This window comes from Alligator mississippiensis, chromosome 5, assembly GCF_030867095.1.
Source record: "Alligator mississippiensis isolate rAllMis1 chromosome 5, rAllMis1, whole genome shotgun sequence".
In the NCBI taxonomy this organism is placed as follows: domain Eukaryota; kingdom Metazoa; phylum Chordata; order Crocodylia; family Alligatoridae; genus Alligator; species Alligator mississippiensis.
The window spans coordinates 75,666,256-75,683,162 of record NC_081828.1 but is presented as its reverse complement, the minus strand read 5'-3'; the positions used below and the strand labels follow the sequence as shown (position 1 = coordinate 75,683,162).

At 49.5% G+C, this 16,907-nt stretch overlaps 1 protein-coding gene across 3 annotated transcripts in view; it reads left to right on the top strand.

The window, feature by feature from the left end:
• The first annotated feature begins 5,108 nt into the window (after positions 1–5,108).
• The window catches only part of TRIM28 (tripartite motif containing 28), a 52,950-nt gene continuing 41,151 nt past the window's right edge, over positions 5,109–16,907 (top strand). For 2 of the 3 annotated variants that reach the window (XM_059728492.1, XM_059728491.1), the window contains exon 1: positions 5,109–5,469. In XM_059728492.1, coding sequence (XP_059584475.1) covers positions 5,250–5,469 — 220 coding nt within the window. In that variant the 5' untranslated portion in view covers positions 5,109–5,249. The remainder of the gene's footprint in view (positions 5,470–16,907) is intronic. The other variant, XM_059728493.1, reaches the window with a different exon arrangement.

Below are 16,907 nucleotides of genomic sequence, written 5' to 3'. Positions count from 1 at the left end.
TAAATAGATGCTGATTTTTCTGTAAACCAGGCTGTAAGGGAAAATACCAGTAGCAGGAATTCAGTGAATAGAATAGCTGTGTCACCATATGATTATGGCTCATGGGGGACTTGTACATTTATTTCCCTTCCCCGTGGCTCAGTTTTCCTATTGGTAAATGGGCATAATGCTAATGACCTGCAGTATGAAGTGCTTTTAGATTTACTGATAAAAAAACATAATATGTGAATTAAGTATTATATGTGCCACATAATTATATGCACCCTTATATCGGTGCAAGTGATTTTTTTGCAACAGTGCATGATTTTTTTTGCAAGCCATCATGGGCATGGAAATGCCCAGCCAGGGCTGACCTGGGTAAAAAGTGCAGGGGAGGGGGTTGCAGCCAAAAACTCAAAGTGTGTCAATACCTGTGTTCTTACTGAGCTCCTGTGTGTCTGATTGCTTCACTTAACTGGGCTAGCTACAAATTATCCACTCTGGGGTCCACCCTAAGTACCTCTCTGAGGTGCTTGGGCCTATTGTTTCTTGCACTTTATCACCTGATTCACACCACTGCAATCAAATATCCTGGGCTATTGATATATTCCAGTTTTGCACAGCTGGAGATTAGGAATGTAAACAGCCTGCCAAGGAGTGTTGGCCCTGCTTTTTGGGATGGCTTCTTTAAGACATAAACTATTACTAAAAAACTTTGAAATTGGAGAAGAGTATTTATGCAGGGACTACCCAAAGTGACCTGTACCCTACCTCTTATCTTATAGCTTCTGATGTTCAGAGGCCTAGGAAGCCCTAATGTCTAACATCCAGCAAAGGACCAGAATGTTTGCATTCACAGAACACTCCAACTGAAGGAAAAGAAAGGCAAGGTATTGGACCTCCTGGGACAAGGTCTCTCAGGAAGAGCCATTAGAACAAAGAGAGCATAAATGAATGGGTCATGGCAAAGATGGCAGATCTTGACCTCACCAGAACTGTCATCAGTGCTGAGAGATGGCAAAAGTCATGAAGGCACAAAATTAAAGCTTTAGTGATGCCGATCATGTCTGCCATCACATGTCTAACATCTCTCCCAACAATACAGTTGATCTAATAATAAATATTCTTCCAAAAACTCTTCCTTGTCACACATTTCCTGGACCATCATAGCTACAACACTCCACCCCAACTACTGACATTGAAATAAACATTCACCCACAACTCTACTGTCAAATACACCATCACCTGCTTACAATGCCCCGCTGCTGTCTGCAAAAGCCCATGGCAGAATATTTTAATCTCCCTGCTGACTTCAATCCATCATCCCTGCTGACTTCAGGATTGTTGCTCTCAGACAAAAAACAAACAAACAAACAAAATAAAAACCAGTATGAACTGGAAATTGCAGAACCAGGAAATCATCCACAAACTGTACTGTGTTAAGTATGGTTTAAACTGGGACTATGTTATCTCATTACCTGGATTAGCTTTTGTAACCCTTTTTCTTCTGTAGGTTTACTGCATCTTTGGTTTTCTCTCCTAGCATTGCCATCTTCTCCCTATCTCTCTAGCTTCCTTTGTCTTTTGTACACTAATTTCTCTCTCCTTCCACTCTGCTTTCTGCACATCCTTTCACAGCATCTGATTAAATGAACTTGGGTTCACAAAAGCTTCTGTTTGCTCATGCCTGCATAGATATAGATCTGATTTAGTTAATATAAAGGTTCATATCTACCTTGACTTCTGATTGAAATGCAAACCATTTCACTCCCTTGAGCGTTGGTAATTGGGAGCTCAGGTGGCACAGGTGCTAAGGTACAAAGTTGACAGTCCCGAGGTTGTAAGTGTGAGGCCATAGCAGAAGCACTCAGTGTGTGGCCCTGTCAGATTCTAAGGAATCTGTGAATTTTGGCAAATACCTGGTTGCACAAGGACATAAAAAAGGAAGAAAAGTACTGGTGATTCACTTGGCCTTCCAGGAGATGATGTTGTGAAGCAAGACCATCTCCTCCAGCATTAAGACAATGTTTTCAGTGAATGCTCTTATCTGGCATTCTGGATATGGAGGAGGACCATGTCAATGATAACCTGCAATAATGGGGAGATTGTTGGGACCATCAGGGTTCAGAGTCCAACCACAGCCCTCTCCTTCTGAGAGGCAGGCTCCAAATTACAGAAAGCCAGTGGCAGTTCAAGTGAAGAGCATCTTTGCCAAGTTGAACTTGGAGTCCCTAGTTGCTGAAAACAGCCTGTGTACTTGTGGGTGACAGATGGACATGGCTCTCCATGCAGGAGCCAGCAGCTGGTATGTCTACCATCTTAGAAGCCTGCGGCAAATGCAAAGGTGCTCCCAAGGTGTAATGCAAAAAAACTTTTTGGGAGTTCACAGCTTACCCTCACTTATCCCACAGCTGCTACCACAGGTTCTGGTGTTAAGCCCCAAGGACACAAGATGAGACTGCAGCTTAATGAGTAGCAAGGACGAGACTGCTGCAGCATTGGGCAATGACTGGGAGTAATAGAGTGATGGAGAAAATCTTAAAAGCATGACCCAGGGCACCTTGCAGACTCAGAAGTCAGGATGAATGACTCCTGCCATCCCTGTTTTCCTCTCTTTTAAAAAAAAAAAAGACTTCATAGGATCATGGGAAGGAACCTTACGAAGTCATCTAGTCCAAGTCCCTGCTCAAGGCAGGACAATCCCTGATTAAACCATCCCAACCAAGTGTCTGTCTAGCCTGCTTTTGAAAATTTCCAAGGATGGCAATTCCACAACCTATGTAGCCTGTTCCAGTGTTTGACCGCTCTCATAGTCTGAAAGTTCCTCCTGATCTTCAACTTAAATTTCTCTTGCTGAAGCTTGAGGCTATTGCTCCCAATCCTGTCCCCTGAAGCCACAGAGGAAAGTCCATTTCCATTCTCTCTAGAATCACCCTTCAGGTATTTGAAGAATGTTACCAACTCCCCTCTCAGTCTTCTTTTCTCCAGACTAAATAGTCCTAGTTCTTTTAGCCTTTCCTCATAAGTCTCGTCTCCCAGACCCATCATTTTTGTTGTTTTCTGCTGGATGTTTTCCAAACTCAGGGGCGACATATAGGAGGTGCATGGGGGTGCATGTGCACCCCCTGAGAGCACCGGTGCACCTCCTGTCAAGCCATGCTCCCTGTGTAGCTGGCAGGTAGGGTGGCAGGCAGGAGCACCAATACCCCCCTGTGAGTGCTGGGGGACCCCCCTGAGCCATCAGGATTGGCCACCGGGGGAGTACTCCCCTCCCCAGCCAGTGGGATCAGCCACCAGGGAACCCCCTGGTTGCTGACTGGTGTCAGGGGGGCACGTGCCCTGCCTGACTCAAGAGGCACCAGGCACCCATGTCCAAACTGTACATATCCTTGAAGCATGAGTTCAAAAACTGGACCCAGTACTCCAGGTGAGGCATCCCCAGTGCTGACTAGAGAAGAAGAATCACTTCCCTTGGTTTGCAAGTGATAGTTCTATTAATACAACCCAGTATAATGTTGACTTTTTTTTGCAGCAAGAGCACACTGTTGGCTCAAAATCAGCTTATGGTCTACCATAACTGCCAAGCCCTTCTCTGCAGTATGGCAAATCATTTCCCCATCTGTATTTGTACATGCAGTTATTCTGTCCCAAGTGCAGAACTTTGCACTTGTCCTTGCTGAATCTCACCTCATTGCTTGTGAACCATTTATTTCTCCAGCCTATCCATCCAGATCGTTCTAGATCCTAGGTGGCAATCCCAACCAACTTGGCATCATCCGCCAATTTGCTACATGCACATTGGATCCCATGCTTCAAATCATGAATGAAGATATTAAAGAACCCTGGGACCCAGGACAGCCCTCACTTGATACCTCCTCCCAACTAGACACTGAGCCACTGAGGACTACCCCGACAAGGATTATCCAACTGGTTCTGTATCCACCTTGCAGTACTTCCCTGCGGCCTGTACTTCCTTAGCTTGTTAATGAGAAAGTTGTGACTGTGAAGCCTGACTCATGGCAGGGTTGAGGCTGCCTCATCCTCTTCAAACATCCAAAAAGTAACGTCCAACCAAAGGCCCTCAGTCACTCTGTAGCAGGTACAGCTCAGACACGGCATCCCTGGGGGGGAATGAAACCCTGGGTGCTTTCAGCAAGGTCTCGAGGTTGGGCTGAGAAAGGAGGCGTCTCCCTGGCAGGGACAGCCAGCTTGGCTGGGCATGGGGGGGGGGGGCAGGGGTGAAGCCAGAATGACTGAGGGGAGCAAGGCAGTGTCATGTGCAGGAGCGGCCTACTGCAGCAGCAATTCCCGCAGCGCTCGGCAGGGCCGGCCTGGAAACTGGAGGGCTGCTCTGGGCCTGAGGGGAAGGGGTGGAACAGACCCCGCCTTAGGTGAATCTAGTCCGCCAAAATTCTAAGCGGCTTCAATTTAAGCAGCTTTAATCAAAGTGGCAGAATTTAGTGGGGTCAGACCAGCAGGACAGGACAGGGCAAGCCTGTGGCTAGGCTTCCTGGAGTGACTCCTGATTCCCATCCTAGGTCAGCCACCGAGGCCGCACGTGGGGCGGGGAGGGGGAGCTCAACACTTCCAACGAGGTGGGGCGGGAGCAGAAGGTCCATCAGAAACGATCATTGGCCCTCTGCCCTGTCAGTCACCGCGGCCCTCCCAGGCCGACAGGCACCGCCCCCTGTAAATCCCACAGCTTCGGTGGGTGATTGGGCGCCAGCCCCGCCAGGCCCTTTCCACGCGGCAGCAGCTCACTGAACGCTCGAAAACTCTTCCCGCGGGGTGGGGGGTCCCTCCTAAATCATTCTCAGGCAGGAGGGGAGAAGACGCAGGATTGGTCCAGCAAGTTGTCATTCTTTACAGCCCCGCCCTCGCCCGCTGATGCCGTTCAGTGATTGGCCTGTTCCCATTCAATCACTGCCTACGCTACAGCCCGCCCGCTCAGGTACGTACAGGAGACCAATGGCCGCCTCCCCTCCCCCTTTCCCACTCCCAGCCGGGCCTTGGAGCCCCGCCTCTCCGCCGCCTTTTTGAGAGGTGATTGGGTGGGTTTGCCGCGGCCGCTAGGCGGGCATTGTGACGCGCCGAGAGGGGGCGGGGCTAGGGCCGCGCCGCGCTGGGGGTTGCGCGCGCCGATCCCCTTGTCTGAGGCGTTTTGTTTTGTGTGCGGCGGCGGCCGGAGCCGGAGCAACGGCGCGCGGCCTTGCAGGGGCCGACGGGCGCGCAGCGGCTGCACAGGCCCGGAGCGCGGCGGCGGTGCAACGATGTCGGGCCCAGCGGCCGCGGCCGAGGCGGGTGGCCCCGGCGGGGAGAAGCGTGCGGAGGCGCTAGACCTGGTGGAGCAGTGCGGCGTGTGCCACGAGCGGCTGCGCGGCGAGCGCGAGCCCCGCCTGCTGCCCTGCCTGCACTCCGTGTGCCGCGCCTGTCTGGGCCCCGAGCCCGAGCCGCCCGCCTCCGCCGGCGCCGCCAACAAAGAGGAGCGAGGTGAGCGGCGGGGGGGCCGGGGCGGCCGCGGGGGCGGGCGGCGCGGCGCGGCCCGAGGGGGGAGGGGGCCCGAGGGTGATGGCGCGGGGCCGGGGGGAGGGGCGCCACGCGGTGCGGTGGGGCGGGCCGGAGTGCGCCCCTCCCTGCGCGGTGTAGGGGGAGGGGGCGGGTCTCCCGGGCTACCCCCAACGGCCCCTCGCCTTCCCGAGCCGGGCGCCTTCCCCGCTGCGCCGCGGGCTCTGGGCTGGCGGGGCCGGCGCCTCCTGCGGCCCAGCTCCATTGGCGGCCGGCCGTGGGGGAGGGGGGATCCCTCCCGATCCCCGGCTGTGCGGGGTCAGCCCCGACGCCCAGCTCCGCCTCCGCTGCCTCCATCCTTCTTCCTGCGGGCCGGGAGTGCAGGGGCAGGGCTGGCAGCTTCAGCGCCTGCTGGGGAGCAGCCCCACAGGCTTGTGGGCCGGAGCCAAGGGGTGGGGCCTGGCCTGGCCTGCTGCAGGCAGCCAGCCAAAGGCCTCCGGGCCGTGGGCCTTCTGTCTGCTGGAAAGGGGACGCTGCTCAGCAGGAGTGCTAGAGACTTCCTGCCTCCCCCTAGAGATACTGGCTGGAGAGTGTTGTCCACTTGCACCCTTCTAGACACCAGCTGGTAATGGTCCAAGTAACCTTCACTTGTGACAAGGCTTCAGCTGCAGTACCAGCATACACGTTTCCTCAGTTGCTTATTTTTTTTAAAAAAGAAGAAAGCCTCCTTGTTGCTGCTTTTATTCCAGCTAAAGTTTCTAGTGTGGGACTCTGATTTTGCAACTAAACTGTGCAAGGCATTCTTGAAGGATGCTGATTTACCTAGAGGTGAGCTAGGGGTGTTCAGGGCACCTGTACTAAAGAAACCAAGTCCTCCAAAGGAGCGTGTGAGGCAGCTTTGTTGAAGACTGTAAAAACATGGAGCAGTGCAATATAAATAATGTGTAACAGGAACATGTGCGGTAAAATTACTTGTGAACTTCATAGAAAGAGAGGATTCGTGCTGCAGTCTGAACAGTCTGTAACAGGTGGCTCAAGCCTGTTAGAGATGATCTTAACCAAGGTTGAGTGACTTGGTTCTGAGGATGTGAGGGTCTCTGTTACACTCACTGATAGGAACCTCGGTATGAACAGTTGTCCAGTGCTGGAGGTATCCCATCTTTGGACACATGGCATTTTATTACCTCATTTTATTAACTCATCTGTAGTATAAAACAGTATTAAAAATGCAGCAAACTAAAATACCTAGTTTAGTCTCCTTGTTGGCTACCTAGCTGACTAGCACCTTCTGGTTAAGAGCTGAAAAATCCCCTCTTCCTAGCATTCTTTTACCTACAACAATTTCCTTTGGTTTTGGGTTGTTTTTTTTTTATTGCCTTTAAGTTATGCCAACTTATTCTGTTAAAATATGTTGCAGCTTCCAGGGATGCTTTTCCTAGTCTTGCTGCTGCAGGCTTGTTACAGATTGAAAACCAGTAGTCTTCATTCATGTCATTTGGCTGGTCAACCCAAATGATAAATACCCAGGTTCAGAAATCCAAAGTTCTCCTGAAAACATGCAGTTCTATACATTATTTTCTAAACCATTCAGTTGCATATTAACACAGTGTATACACAGCTAGATATTCTTTTTTCACTTTATATCATGTGTTATCATTTCAGTTAATTTTCCCCACTCCTTAGGCATTTTTATCAAATTCCAAGTTTCTCAGGAAGTTGCACCATAATTGAGGAGACACTGAAAGGGTATTTAGGATTCATTCTTAATCACTTAAGACTTTTGACCCCTCCCAGGATGTGTTCACTGCCTTATTGTTACATTCTGGTCTGACCATTAAGTGTCCCTGAGGGGCTTTACTCCCATCCAGAGAGAACCAACAAAGTATCCTATGGCCTAGAAAATGGTCTACAAGGAGAAGCCTTCTTAGAGTCAGTGTTTCATTTAAGTGGGTGTGAAGCCTATACTTTATAGCTGTTCCTTAAGGAAATGTGCCTTGGGCCTGGCTTTTGTATAGGCTTTGTACTGAGTGTTTTGGTTAGGGGGTGTGATTCTTAACCTATTACCAAAAACACGGTACCATTTGGTTTTTCCAGAGACAAGACTACATACCTGTAGCCTGTAATAATAATGACCTCTTTGCAAGCTTAGAGGCAGAACTAAGGGACAGTTATAATTGCTTTAATGTTTTTTATTTATTTTTATTTTTTTTACACCAAATCAAGATACACTTGCATTTCCCAACGATTCTCCACTTCCTCTTAACAGGTAAGGTATCAGCTTTAAGGTGGATAAAGAGGTAAACCAGGTCTATAGAAGCCAACCTTTTATTGATTACAGCCCAAGCACAGGAGTAAGCATTTGTCTGCCTAGCTATCTGCAACAGCATAATACAGATTCTTGCCTGTACAGCTGGTATAGGAGGGAGGAAGAAGGTAGCATACAGACTGGCTACCAGGTTGTTTTGAATTTGCTTCGGTTTTCCCAAAATCTTTTGTTTACTGCACCTAATATTTGTACATGGTTTATTTTAATAAATGTTCTTTGATTGGTGGTGTGTCAATTTCTTTGTTTTACCAAGATTTGGCAACTGGACTGAGCCAGTTGTTATCTTTATGGACTTGGAAGATGCCAATTAGTTTGAGTTAGTGTCCTTGTAAAAATTACAGTGCTGGGAGAGAGGACTTGCAATTTCTGTTTCTCATCACCTGGGAATGCTACTTGTCATTTTCAGATTCCTTTACTTTGCTGACTAGCTCAGTTGTAATGTTTGGAAAGGTTTATTCTGAGACAGACTTCTGGGCCTTTTGCTTTAGCTACACTTCTGTAATTTAGCAAAAGTCCCTCAAAAATGGCCCAGCCTGGCAACAAAGATATGCCTTATTATTTCAGTAGTATTCTAGCTTACTAGATGCACTCAGTTATTATCAACAGGCAAAGCATCAATTGTTACTTTTGCTGCTATTAAGCACTTTCCCAAAAATCAGTTGTTCATATTTGGCCTAGCCTAATATTACTGGTCTTGAACAGATTTTTTTGGGGGGTGCACTGATGGAGACTTTTTGGGTTGATATTGATGGCTGAATTTCTATTTATTTATTTTTTATTATTATTTTTTTTAACGAGCCATATCAGCCAGTACCAGTCGGCCACCCCAAGATGTAGAGAGCTGCATCCGGCTGGCAAGTCTGTCGTAGGGGAAGGAACAGGTATGGGGTGAGGTGCAGATCTAGGCCCCCATGGTGAGGGAGGGAGTGGGGCAGGGGTAAATGCCACACAGCCAAGGTGGGGATGAGACAGAGCTGTGGCTTGTCAGGGGGCTGTGGGGAGTGTGGGCAGCTTGTGCTGCATGCACCCTGGGAGGGTATGGGGGACTGTTACCCTGTATACAGACTGAGGGGATGGGGAAGGTTGGGCTGCTGCTGGGACCAGGGGTGGCGCTGGGCTCTTCCTGGTGTGGGGCACTAAGCAGGCTGCACTTGGGATGGCTGGTGGTAGGGCTGCTACAGTGAATTTTAGGGTGGCTGCAGCCTACCCTGCAGCCCCACCCCTTCCATCACTGCTGCTGCTTGCCCCAAGTGCAGCCTGACCCAGCCCTCCCGTCAGGAAGAGATCAGCACCACTCCTGGCTCCAGCCCACAGCAGCAGCTCGCCCTGTGCGCGGATCCGGGGGGCATGTGCCCCCATGCCCTCCTTAGGTGCATGCGGTAGCAGAAGCTGCTCTCCCTCCCTACGTCCCCTGTATGAACTACAGCTTCATCCCATGCCTTGCTCCACCTGTGCAGTGCCTGCCCAGCCCCACTTCCTCCCTCACTGCAGGAGTCTCAATCTGCACCCTCCCCCCCCATGCCCGTTCATTCCCCCCTCACCCCTTCCCTCACAACAGACTTGCGAGCCGGACACTGCTTTCCATGCTGGCTGTGCTCCTGGCCACCTGTGTGCAGCACTGTGGCTGTGTGCATGCATGTGGCATTTATTGGCGACATCGGCCACATCAGCCAAAAAAAGCCAATTGCTGATAATGTCAATTTTCCTTTTATCGATTCTGATACAATGTGAGACCGATGTATCAGTGCACCTCTAATTTTTATTCTACTTTTACAGGCCACTGCTTATGACTTAAATGCAAGCTTATTGATTAGTGATTTTATGTTGGTTTAAACACCTAATGTTCTATATCAGTTTAAGCATCTAATATTAATAACTCAGGCTTTTTGCTAGGTCTGTTGTCTGCATCTGTCAGTGTGGTCTGTCAGTTACTGACCATGTCTACAACCTGCAAACCCAAATACCCTAGTAAAACTCCCCTATGCGGATGTGGTTTTTACAGAATAAATTCTTAGGCATAATCTGTGCAATGGGAATACAGCTGTAGAGAAAAAGGGGTTTTAAAACGAGCGGTCTGGATAATATTTGTCTACCCATTCTTTGTTCCAAGTATCTCAGATGCCCTCCCACCTATTAAACTACTGTCTCTTAGAAGAGTGGTTCCTGTGAGAGACCTTTTGTTGCTCTGTATTGACAAGCCTTCCCAAACCTGTTTTGTAGGTTGACTTAAGCCAGGGGCAGAATCACCAGAACTAGTAGTAGCAATTCTAGCACTATCTCTAATCTTTTAAGTTTTGAGAAGTGGCTCATCTCCAGCTGTTCTCCTCTCATGCCTGGCTTTGACTGACTCTTGATTTTTCCTGTAAAGTGGTATACTCTTAATACATTTTTAGAGCATCTCTGTGCCCATCACACACAGTTAAACGATACAACTCTTATCGATACTGCTTAATAAGCTTCTGAGCCCCATCTGGGTACATTAAAACAATCTAGTGATTTGACAGTCTTAATGCTTCAGTATTTTTCTTTTTCCTTGATGTGCCTGGCTTCCAGAATTCTGATGCATATCACTTTGTGAACCAGGTCTCTCATGTGTCTAAAGGCATTTTGAAGAATTTGGGCCTTATCTACATTACAAAGTTTGGTGGGCCGAACTCTGGTCCTGTCCACAGAAAGCTGAAAGAACTCTTGAGTGTGGACGGATCCTCCTTTTTTTTCCAGAAGTTATTCCCTATCTGCAGAGCACAGTCAGTCATCTGCTGCTGTCTCTGGTAGCTGACCCCCTTCCCAGGTTGACTTTGCTTTAGTAGCACAGCTGCTACTGTCTACCACTAATGCTTCTGGTGGCAAAGTGAGACAAGTGTAGACTAGATCCACTATGCATGTGAATCAGGCAGTGCAAATCTGATCTAAGGCACTGTTTGAGACCCCCTAGCATGATATTAAGATATTGAGACCCTTAGTTTGTATCAGCCACAAACTTCTGGAAGGCTGATTTAAACTGGACATAAGGAAAAACTTGTTTACAGTCTGTGTGTCCAGGGTCTGGAACAGACTCCCCCTAGAGGTGGTGCAAGCACCTAGTCTGGACTCATTCAAAAAACTTACCTTGCTGGGATCGTTTGACCCCAGCAGACTTCCTGACTGTGGCAGGGGGGCTGGACTTAATGATCTCACAAGGTCCTTTCCGGCCCCTAATGTCTATGAAATCTTTATTTGTGCTTACAAACAAGCAAAAAGGCTTCATTATAACACCTGTTATAATTCCATTTGGAATTGACTTCATGGCAGATGAATTTACAGTCATTTGATAAAGCTCAGTGTTTGCTTGAAAACAGGTATGCTGTTTAAACTGTTTAATATCTAGTGACTGAACGCTCAAATTTGGTTTAATTCAATTGGAAGGCAGGTAGATTTGCACCTTATAGACTTAACTACATCAAAGATGCTTATCATAATTTTAAAATGTTAAGGGATTGTAGGAGAGCAAAATAGGAAGCACTAGTTGGAATGCAAACTGGGGAATGGGGAGGAAAAAGATGGGAGACAGTTTTATTACTTTGCTTTGTAGGTTGTCCAAGGGACAGCGAAGGTTGGGGGCCACTACTCTAAAAGATGACATACTGCGGTTAATTCTTTTATCCCTGATGGTATTTTCCCCTTCCTGGTAGGTAGAGGTGCACTGATGCATTGGTCCGATATCAGATCCGTACCGACATAAAGAAAATTGGCTGTATCTGCCTGTGCTGTGCGCAGCCGCAGTACAGCACTCGGGCAGTGAGGAGCAGAGCCGCCAGCGTAGAGAGCTGCCTCCAGCTTGTAAGTCTGGTGTGGTGGAAGGGGAGGAGGGATGGAAGGGGTGTGGGGTGGGGGTGCAAATCAAATGCACCCCCCCCCAAGTTAGGGAGGGGGGTGCACCAGCTCCTGCCACTGCTTGCATCCCAGGAGGGGGAGAGGGTGTGCCCCCAGGCCTGCGTGGGCCAGGGTGGGCTGTGTGGGGCTCTTCTCAGAGGGGGCTGGGCTTGGAGAGGGTGCTGGTGATGCTGGGAGAGTACTGCATCCACCCCAAATTTCACCGCTGCCTGACACAGCCTCAGCTCTTCCCGGTGCGTGGGTGGAGGTAGGACATTAGGTCAGGGCTGCGCTAGGCGTCTGGCAGCAGTGGTGCTGGGAGCAGGGCAGTGCCAAATTTTGGGGTGGATGCAGGATCCTCCCAGCTGCTCTGAGCTCAGCTCCTGCTGAGAAAAGCCCCGTGCAGCCCCAGCTGTAGCCTGCCCTGCGCAAATCCGGGGGCGCACACTTCCCCCCTCCCCCCCAACCTTCCCAGGGTGCAAGCAGTGGCAGAAGCCGCCTCCCCTCCCCAAGCTGTGGCTCTGCCCCTCCTCTTGCCCCACCTGGGTAGTGCCTGCCTTCCCCCCCCCCCCATGCCCCTTCCTTCCTTCCACCACAACAGACTTACCAGCTGGAGGTAGCTGTATTGGAAATCAGATTGGTATCAGCCGATATGCCTTCTTAAGTATTGACTATCAGCTATCAGCACTGGCCCCAAAAATTCTATCAGTGCACCTCTGGGTGAGTTGGGTGAGAAGCAGTTGTGAGAGAGCATATGCTGATCAGTTGCATGCTCATATACCATTTTAAACTTTTGTGCTGTACACAGTGGTAGCATTAAATTTGGTTGTATGGGAGGCAGGGGGTAGAAATTCTAGGAAATACCCTTTGTCAACTAATTTAGTGTAATCTTAGTTTTCTTATCTGGCGACACTTGAGTGGTGTTCAGACCCTGCTTGTTGGGTCAGGTCTCATAACGTTCTAGAAATGGGGATTGTAGCCTTCGTGTGATATGGCCAGACTCCTCCCATGTTGAATGCTGGACAGAAATTCATGCAGATGTGAAGCAATGTAGTGTTGGTGTCTCTTGCTGGGCTTCAAAATGGGCTCTTTTGCCAAAGTTAGTGTCCTTAAGTTTTTAGGGGGACTTCTATACAATGGTGACTATGGGGTAATCCGTTAACATCCTTAATTACTCTATCCTGATATAAAGATGGTCTATACCTTCTGAATTTCATGTCCCTTCATGAGGGAAGTTGAGCACTGGCCTTTACTCTTTCTCATGTATGAAGGTGAAACCTGGGTTGGGTTTGTTGGATCTTCCAGTAAGGGGAATCAGAGATGAGATCTGGATCATGTTCTGCTGTAGGAGTAAGAGCTTCCCTTGGTCATTGAGACCTTAGGAAGTAGTGGTTTATATTTAAGTAACTAGTGGTGTTCATCTTCATAGTGCAAGGCTACTGTGTAGTACGATGATTTGTTTCTCCTTTAACCCCACAGGTCTCATGTGCTCCTGATAACTTTCTCTCTGCAGATGGTGATTGAGGGGAGTGCTAATGGGGTATGAATGCATGTTAGGGCATAAATAGGCCTTCATTCAAAGTGCAAATTTCCTGGGAAGTCTTAGCAATGCCATGAAAATGGGAAATGCATATACAGCGGTCCAAGTCTCCAGTTGCCTGGAGTATCACACAGCATCAAAAGAGTTCATATTGCTTATGCCCTCAGCAGGTGTGCAGAGTGGGGGGAGGTGGTATTGCTAGAGGTTCTTGAGGACAGCCAAGGATGAGGAAAGATCTGATTGGCTGGCTGCCTAGGGAACCACACCTGCCAGAGGGGACTCCCCTCCCACTGTTTACCGTGGGAGTGCAGAGAAGCAGTGCACCTGTTCATAACTTCTACTGCCAAAAAGGCTTGTCAATTTTACTTGCAGCCCACAATAGATACCTGCTACCCCCTGCCCTGTGGCTCGTATTCAGATGAGTCTATTTTAGACTTGGCTTTAGAAAGTTGAGGACAGCATAGAGCAGGGGTTTTCAATCCTTTTTAAGGAGTGCACCCCTTCTGGGTACACTTGGGGGAGGGGTGGGTGAGTGGCTGGCGGTGATGGTGGCCATGTGTGAGGCTGCCCTGCACTTGGCAGGTGGTGGTGCAGGGTGGTGATCCCCACCCATGTGTATTTGCTAGCCCCTTTCCAAGTACCCCCAGTGGTATGTGTACCTGCAGTAGACAACCCCTGGCATAGAGAATAGCCTCAGTCATGATTTGCTTTCAAAAAGATGGAGGGAAAATGAAATAGTTTGTCAAAATTTGTCCTTTGGAAATAAAAATACCAAGGGAACTAACTAGTAAGTGAAGTCATCTTGAAATAGATGATCAGGTAAATGTGTAGAGAAGGCCTGGAATTTTCTTGAAATTCGGTGCTGGCAGGCATGGTGTACTTCTGCTGGCATGAAGTCAATGCCTGACACTGGTCCACAGGACTGTGTATAGCCATGCAGTGGAAGGGGCAGCATTGGAGGTGTCCCTGGCTGTCCAGCAGGTGGCACTGAGATTCAATAGCCTCACCTATCTGTGGGTGGTTAGCAGTGCGGGGAAGAGGGGCAGAGGGGTTGTGAGAAAGCTCCCCATCACTTCAGTTAAGGTACTTCATGAATTGCAGCAGCCATTCTCAACACCAAACACATGTTACTGCCCAGAAGAGCTCCAACATTGTCTCTGCTTCAGAAGAGGAACTGAAGACTTCCTTCTTTATTCTGACTATGGCATTTACTGCTTGTAAAAGCCATTACATGACTTTCAGTGGATGTGGACATAAGGTCAGCCACCTGTGAATTTCTGCTCAGTTACCTTGGTTTCTGCACAACCTAGGTTTAGTGTAGTGGCTATCGCATTTGCCTGATAGTGTCCCAGTTCAGGCCTGGGCAGAAATAGCCCTCTGTTTGGTGCCCTTCCTCCAGCATGGCTTATAGATAACACCCAGAGATGCTGATGCAATGGGAATGGACTTTGGGGTGTTATTTTGGCTTTGCATGGCAAGAGCCATAGGAAATGGATTCATGTCCTGTTCCTTGGGCAGGAAGGACTTAATCTTGTCCACAAAGAAAGGCAAGGCTGAGTAGACTGTGGAGATTTGTGAGTTGGCTCAGCCTTCCTGGGTTAATAGTTTGGGGTACCAAACTGTCCTCCTGGATACTTGGGAGGGCAGGTGAGCCAGGAGTACAGCCTCCTCAGATGCTGGTGTATTGAGGTACTCTCAATAGCAGTTTTGCATAACTGGATAGATATCACATGTGGCACGGAAATCATTAGGCTGCTGAAAAAGTACTTTTGAAAGGAGCTAACATTTCTTTGTAGAACTGCCTTGTCGTGTGTGTGTGTGTTTTTAAAAAAAAAAAAAAAAAAAAAGCTTGAATGCCTGTGCGCATTTTTGGGTGGCTAAAAATGCATATTTCTTTTTACAGTTGTAATGCCTGTCCATGGTAAATGTGCTCTAATGGGGTTTTAAATCTCTCTTCACCCTTTGGACTGGTGGAGGGAGGAAAAATGTTCCCTTTCCTTCACCCCACCCAAGATGTGAATAGGGTAGTTCAGTGGAGCTCAACATTTTGGCCCTACAAGCCAGGTGAGTGGTACAGGGCTAGATTTCGTACCATATCTTACATTGGAACCCAGCATCACCCCTTCCTGGCCCCCTCAGGTGTTGGATCCAACACGCTGGGCCCTGAGCTCCCCATGAGTCCAAAGACTTGATAGTAGGGGAACGGTGCTGCTGCTGTCCTGCCACCAAGTGTCCGGACCCATGGGGGGCTGGATGACACAAGGCTGCTGGCCCGATCTGGAACACAGGTGGGAGGTTGAGCGCCCCTCAGCTGGTTCATTAATAGGCTAGTCCAGCACTTTTTTGAGGTGCACCAATACATTGGTCCGATATCAGATCGGTACTGATATAAAGAAAATTGTCTAAATTGGCTATTGCCCCAAGAAGCCAATAATTTGGCCCATAAATGCCTGCGCTGCACACAGCCGCAGCACAGCATGGATTAGAGCTGACAGCGTGCAGAGCTGCCTTCAGCTGGTAAGTCAGAAGAGGAGGGAAGGGGCATAGAGGGGTAGTTCAGTGCCCCCTGTGGTGAGGGAGGGGGCAGCAGCAGGTGCTGCTCAGCTGGGGCATGGGGTGGGTGTGGTTCATGATGTGGGGACAGCTCCCATTGCAGCTTGCACCCCAGGAGGGCTGGGGCATTTTCCCCTGGATCTGCATAGCACTGGGCAGGCTGCAGCTGTGGGGGGGAGCCAGAGGCAGCACTGACCAGGGCTCTTCTCGCCAGGGACTGGGTTCGGAGTGGGCTCCAGCGGTGCTGGGAGGAGGCTGCAGCCGCCCCAGATTTGGCCGCAGCTCCACTCCCAGCCTTGCACTGCTGCCCAGCACAGCCCTGACTGAACGCCCCACTTCCACCCAAGTGCCGGGAAAAGCTGTGGCTGCGCTAAGCAGCAGCAGGGGGCTGGAAGCGGAGCAGTGGCAAAATTTGGGGTGGCTGCAGCCTCCTCCCAGTGCTGCTGGACCCCACTCCAAGCCCAGCCCCTGGTGAGAAGAGCCCTGCTCAGTACTGGCTGTGGCTGCTGCCGCCCCCCCCCCCCCAAGCCCTCCTGGGGTGCAAGCACTGGTGGGAGCTGCCCCCACCCCATGAGCTGCACCTCTGTCCCCAGCCCCCCGCCTCAGCTGCGCAGCACTTGTCCCTCCCCTTCTACCACAACAGACTTACCAGCTGATGGCAGCTGTATCGGGTCGGTATTGGCTGATATGCCTTCTTAAAATATTGGCTATTGGTATTGGCCCCTAAAATCTATCAGTGCATCCCTAGCATTTTCCAAACTTCTGGTTTACTCCCCTGGGAGTGAAGTCAACTACTGCCATACCCTCCCTACATCAGTGAACACTACTGATTCCTGCTGACAGTTCCCATGGCTGCAACACCCTCTTCCTTCCTGCCACAAAAATGCAGCCTGCCCCACGGTTTGTGAAATTTTGGGCTAGTCTGGTGTTGGCTGTTGTCCAAAGCCAAACTTTGGGCTGAGGGAGAACAAGAATAGTATCTAAAGGCAGCTGGGTGTTTTATCTTGTTTTGAAGTGAGTAAAGGGCAAGTTCATATTTTTCTGTTTAGTCTCATTAGTGCAGCAGTTCTTAAACTATGACAGATTGAGTACCACCAGTTTAAAACGATACAAGCTTAAGTATCACCAGAAAAGATCTCTGATGTGTGGAGG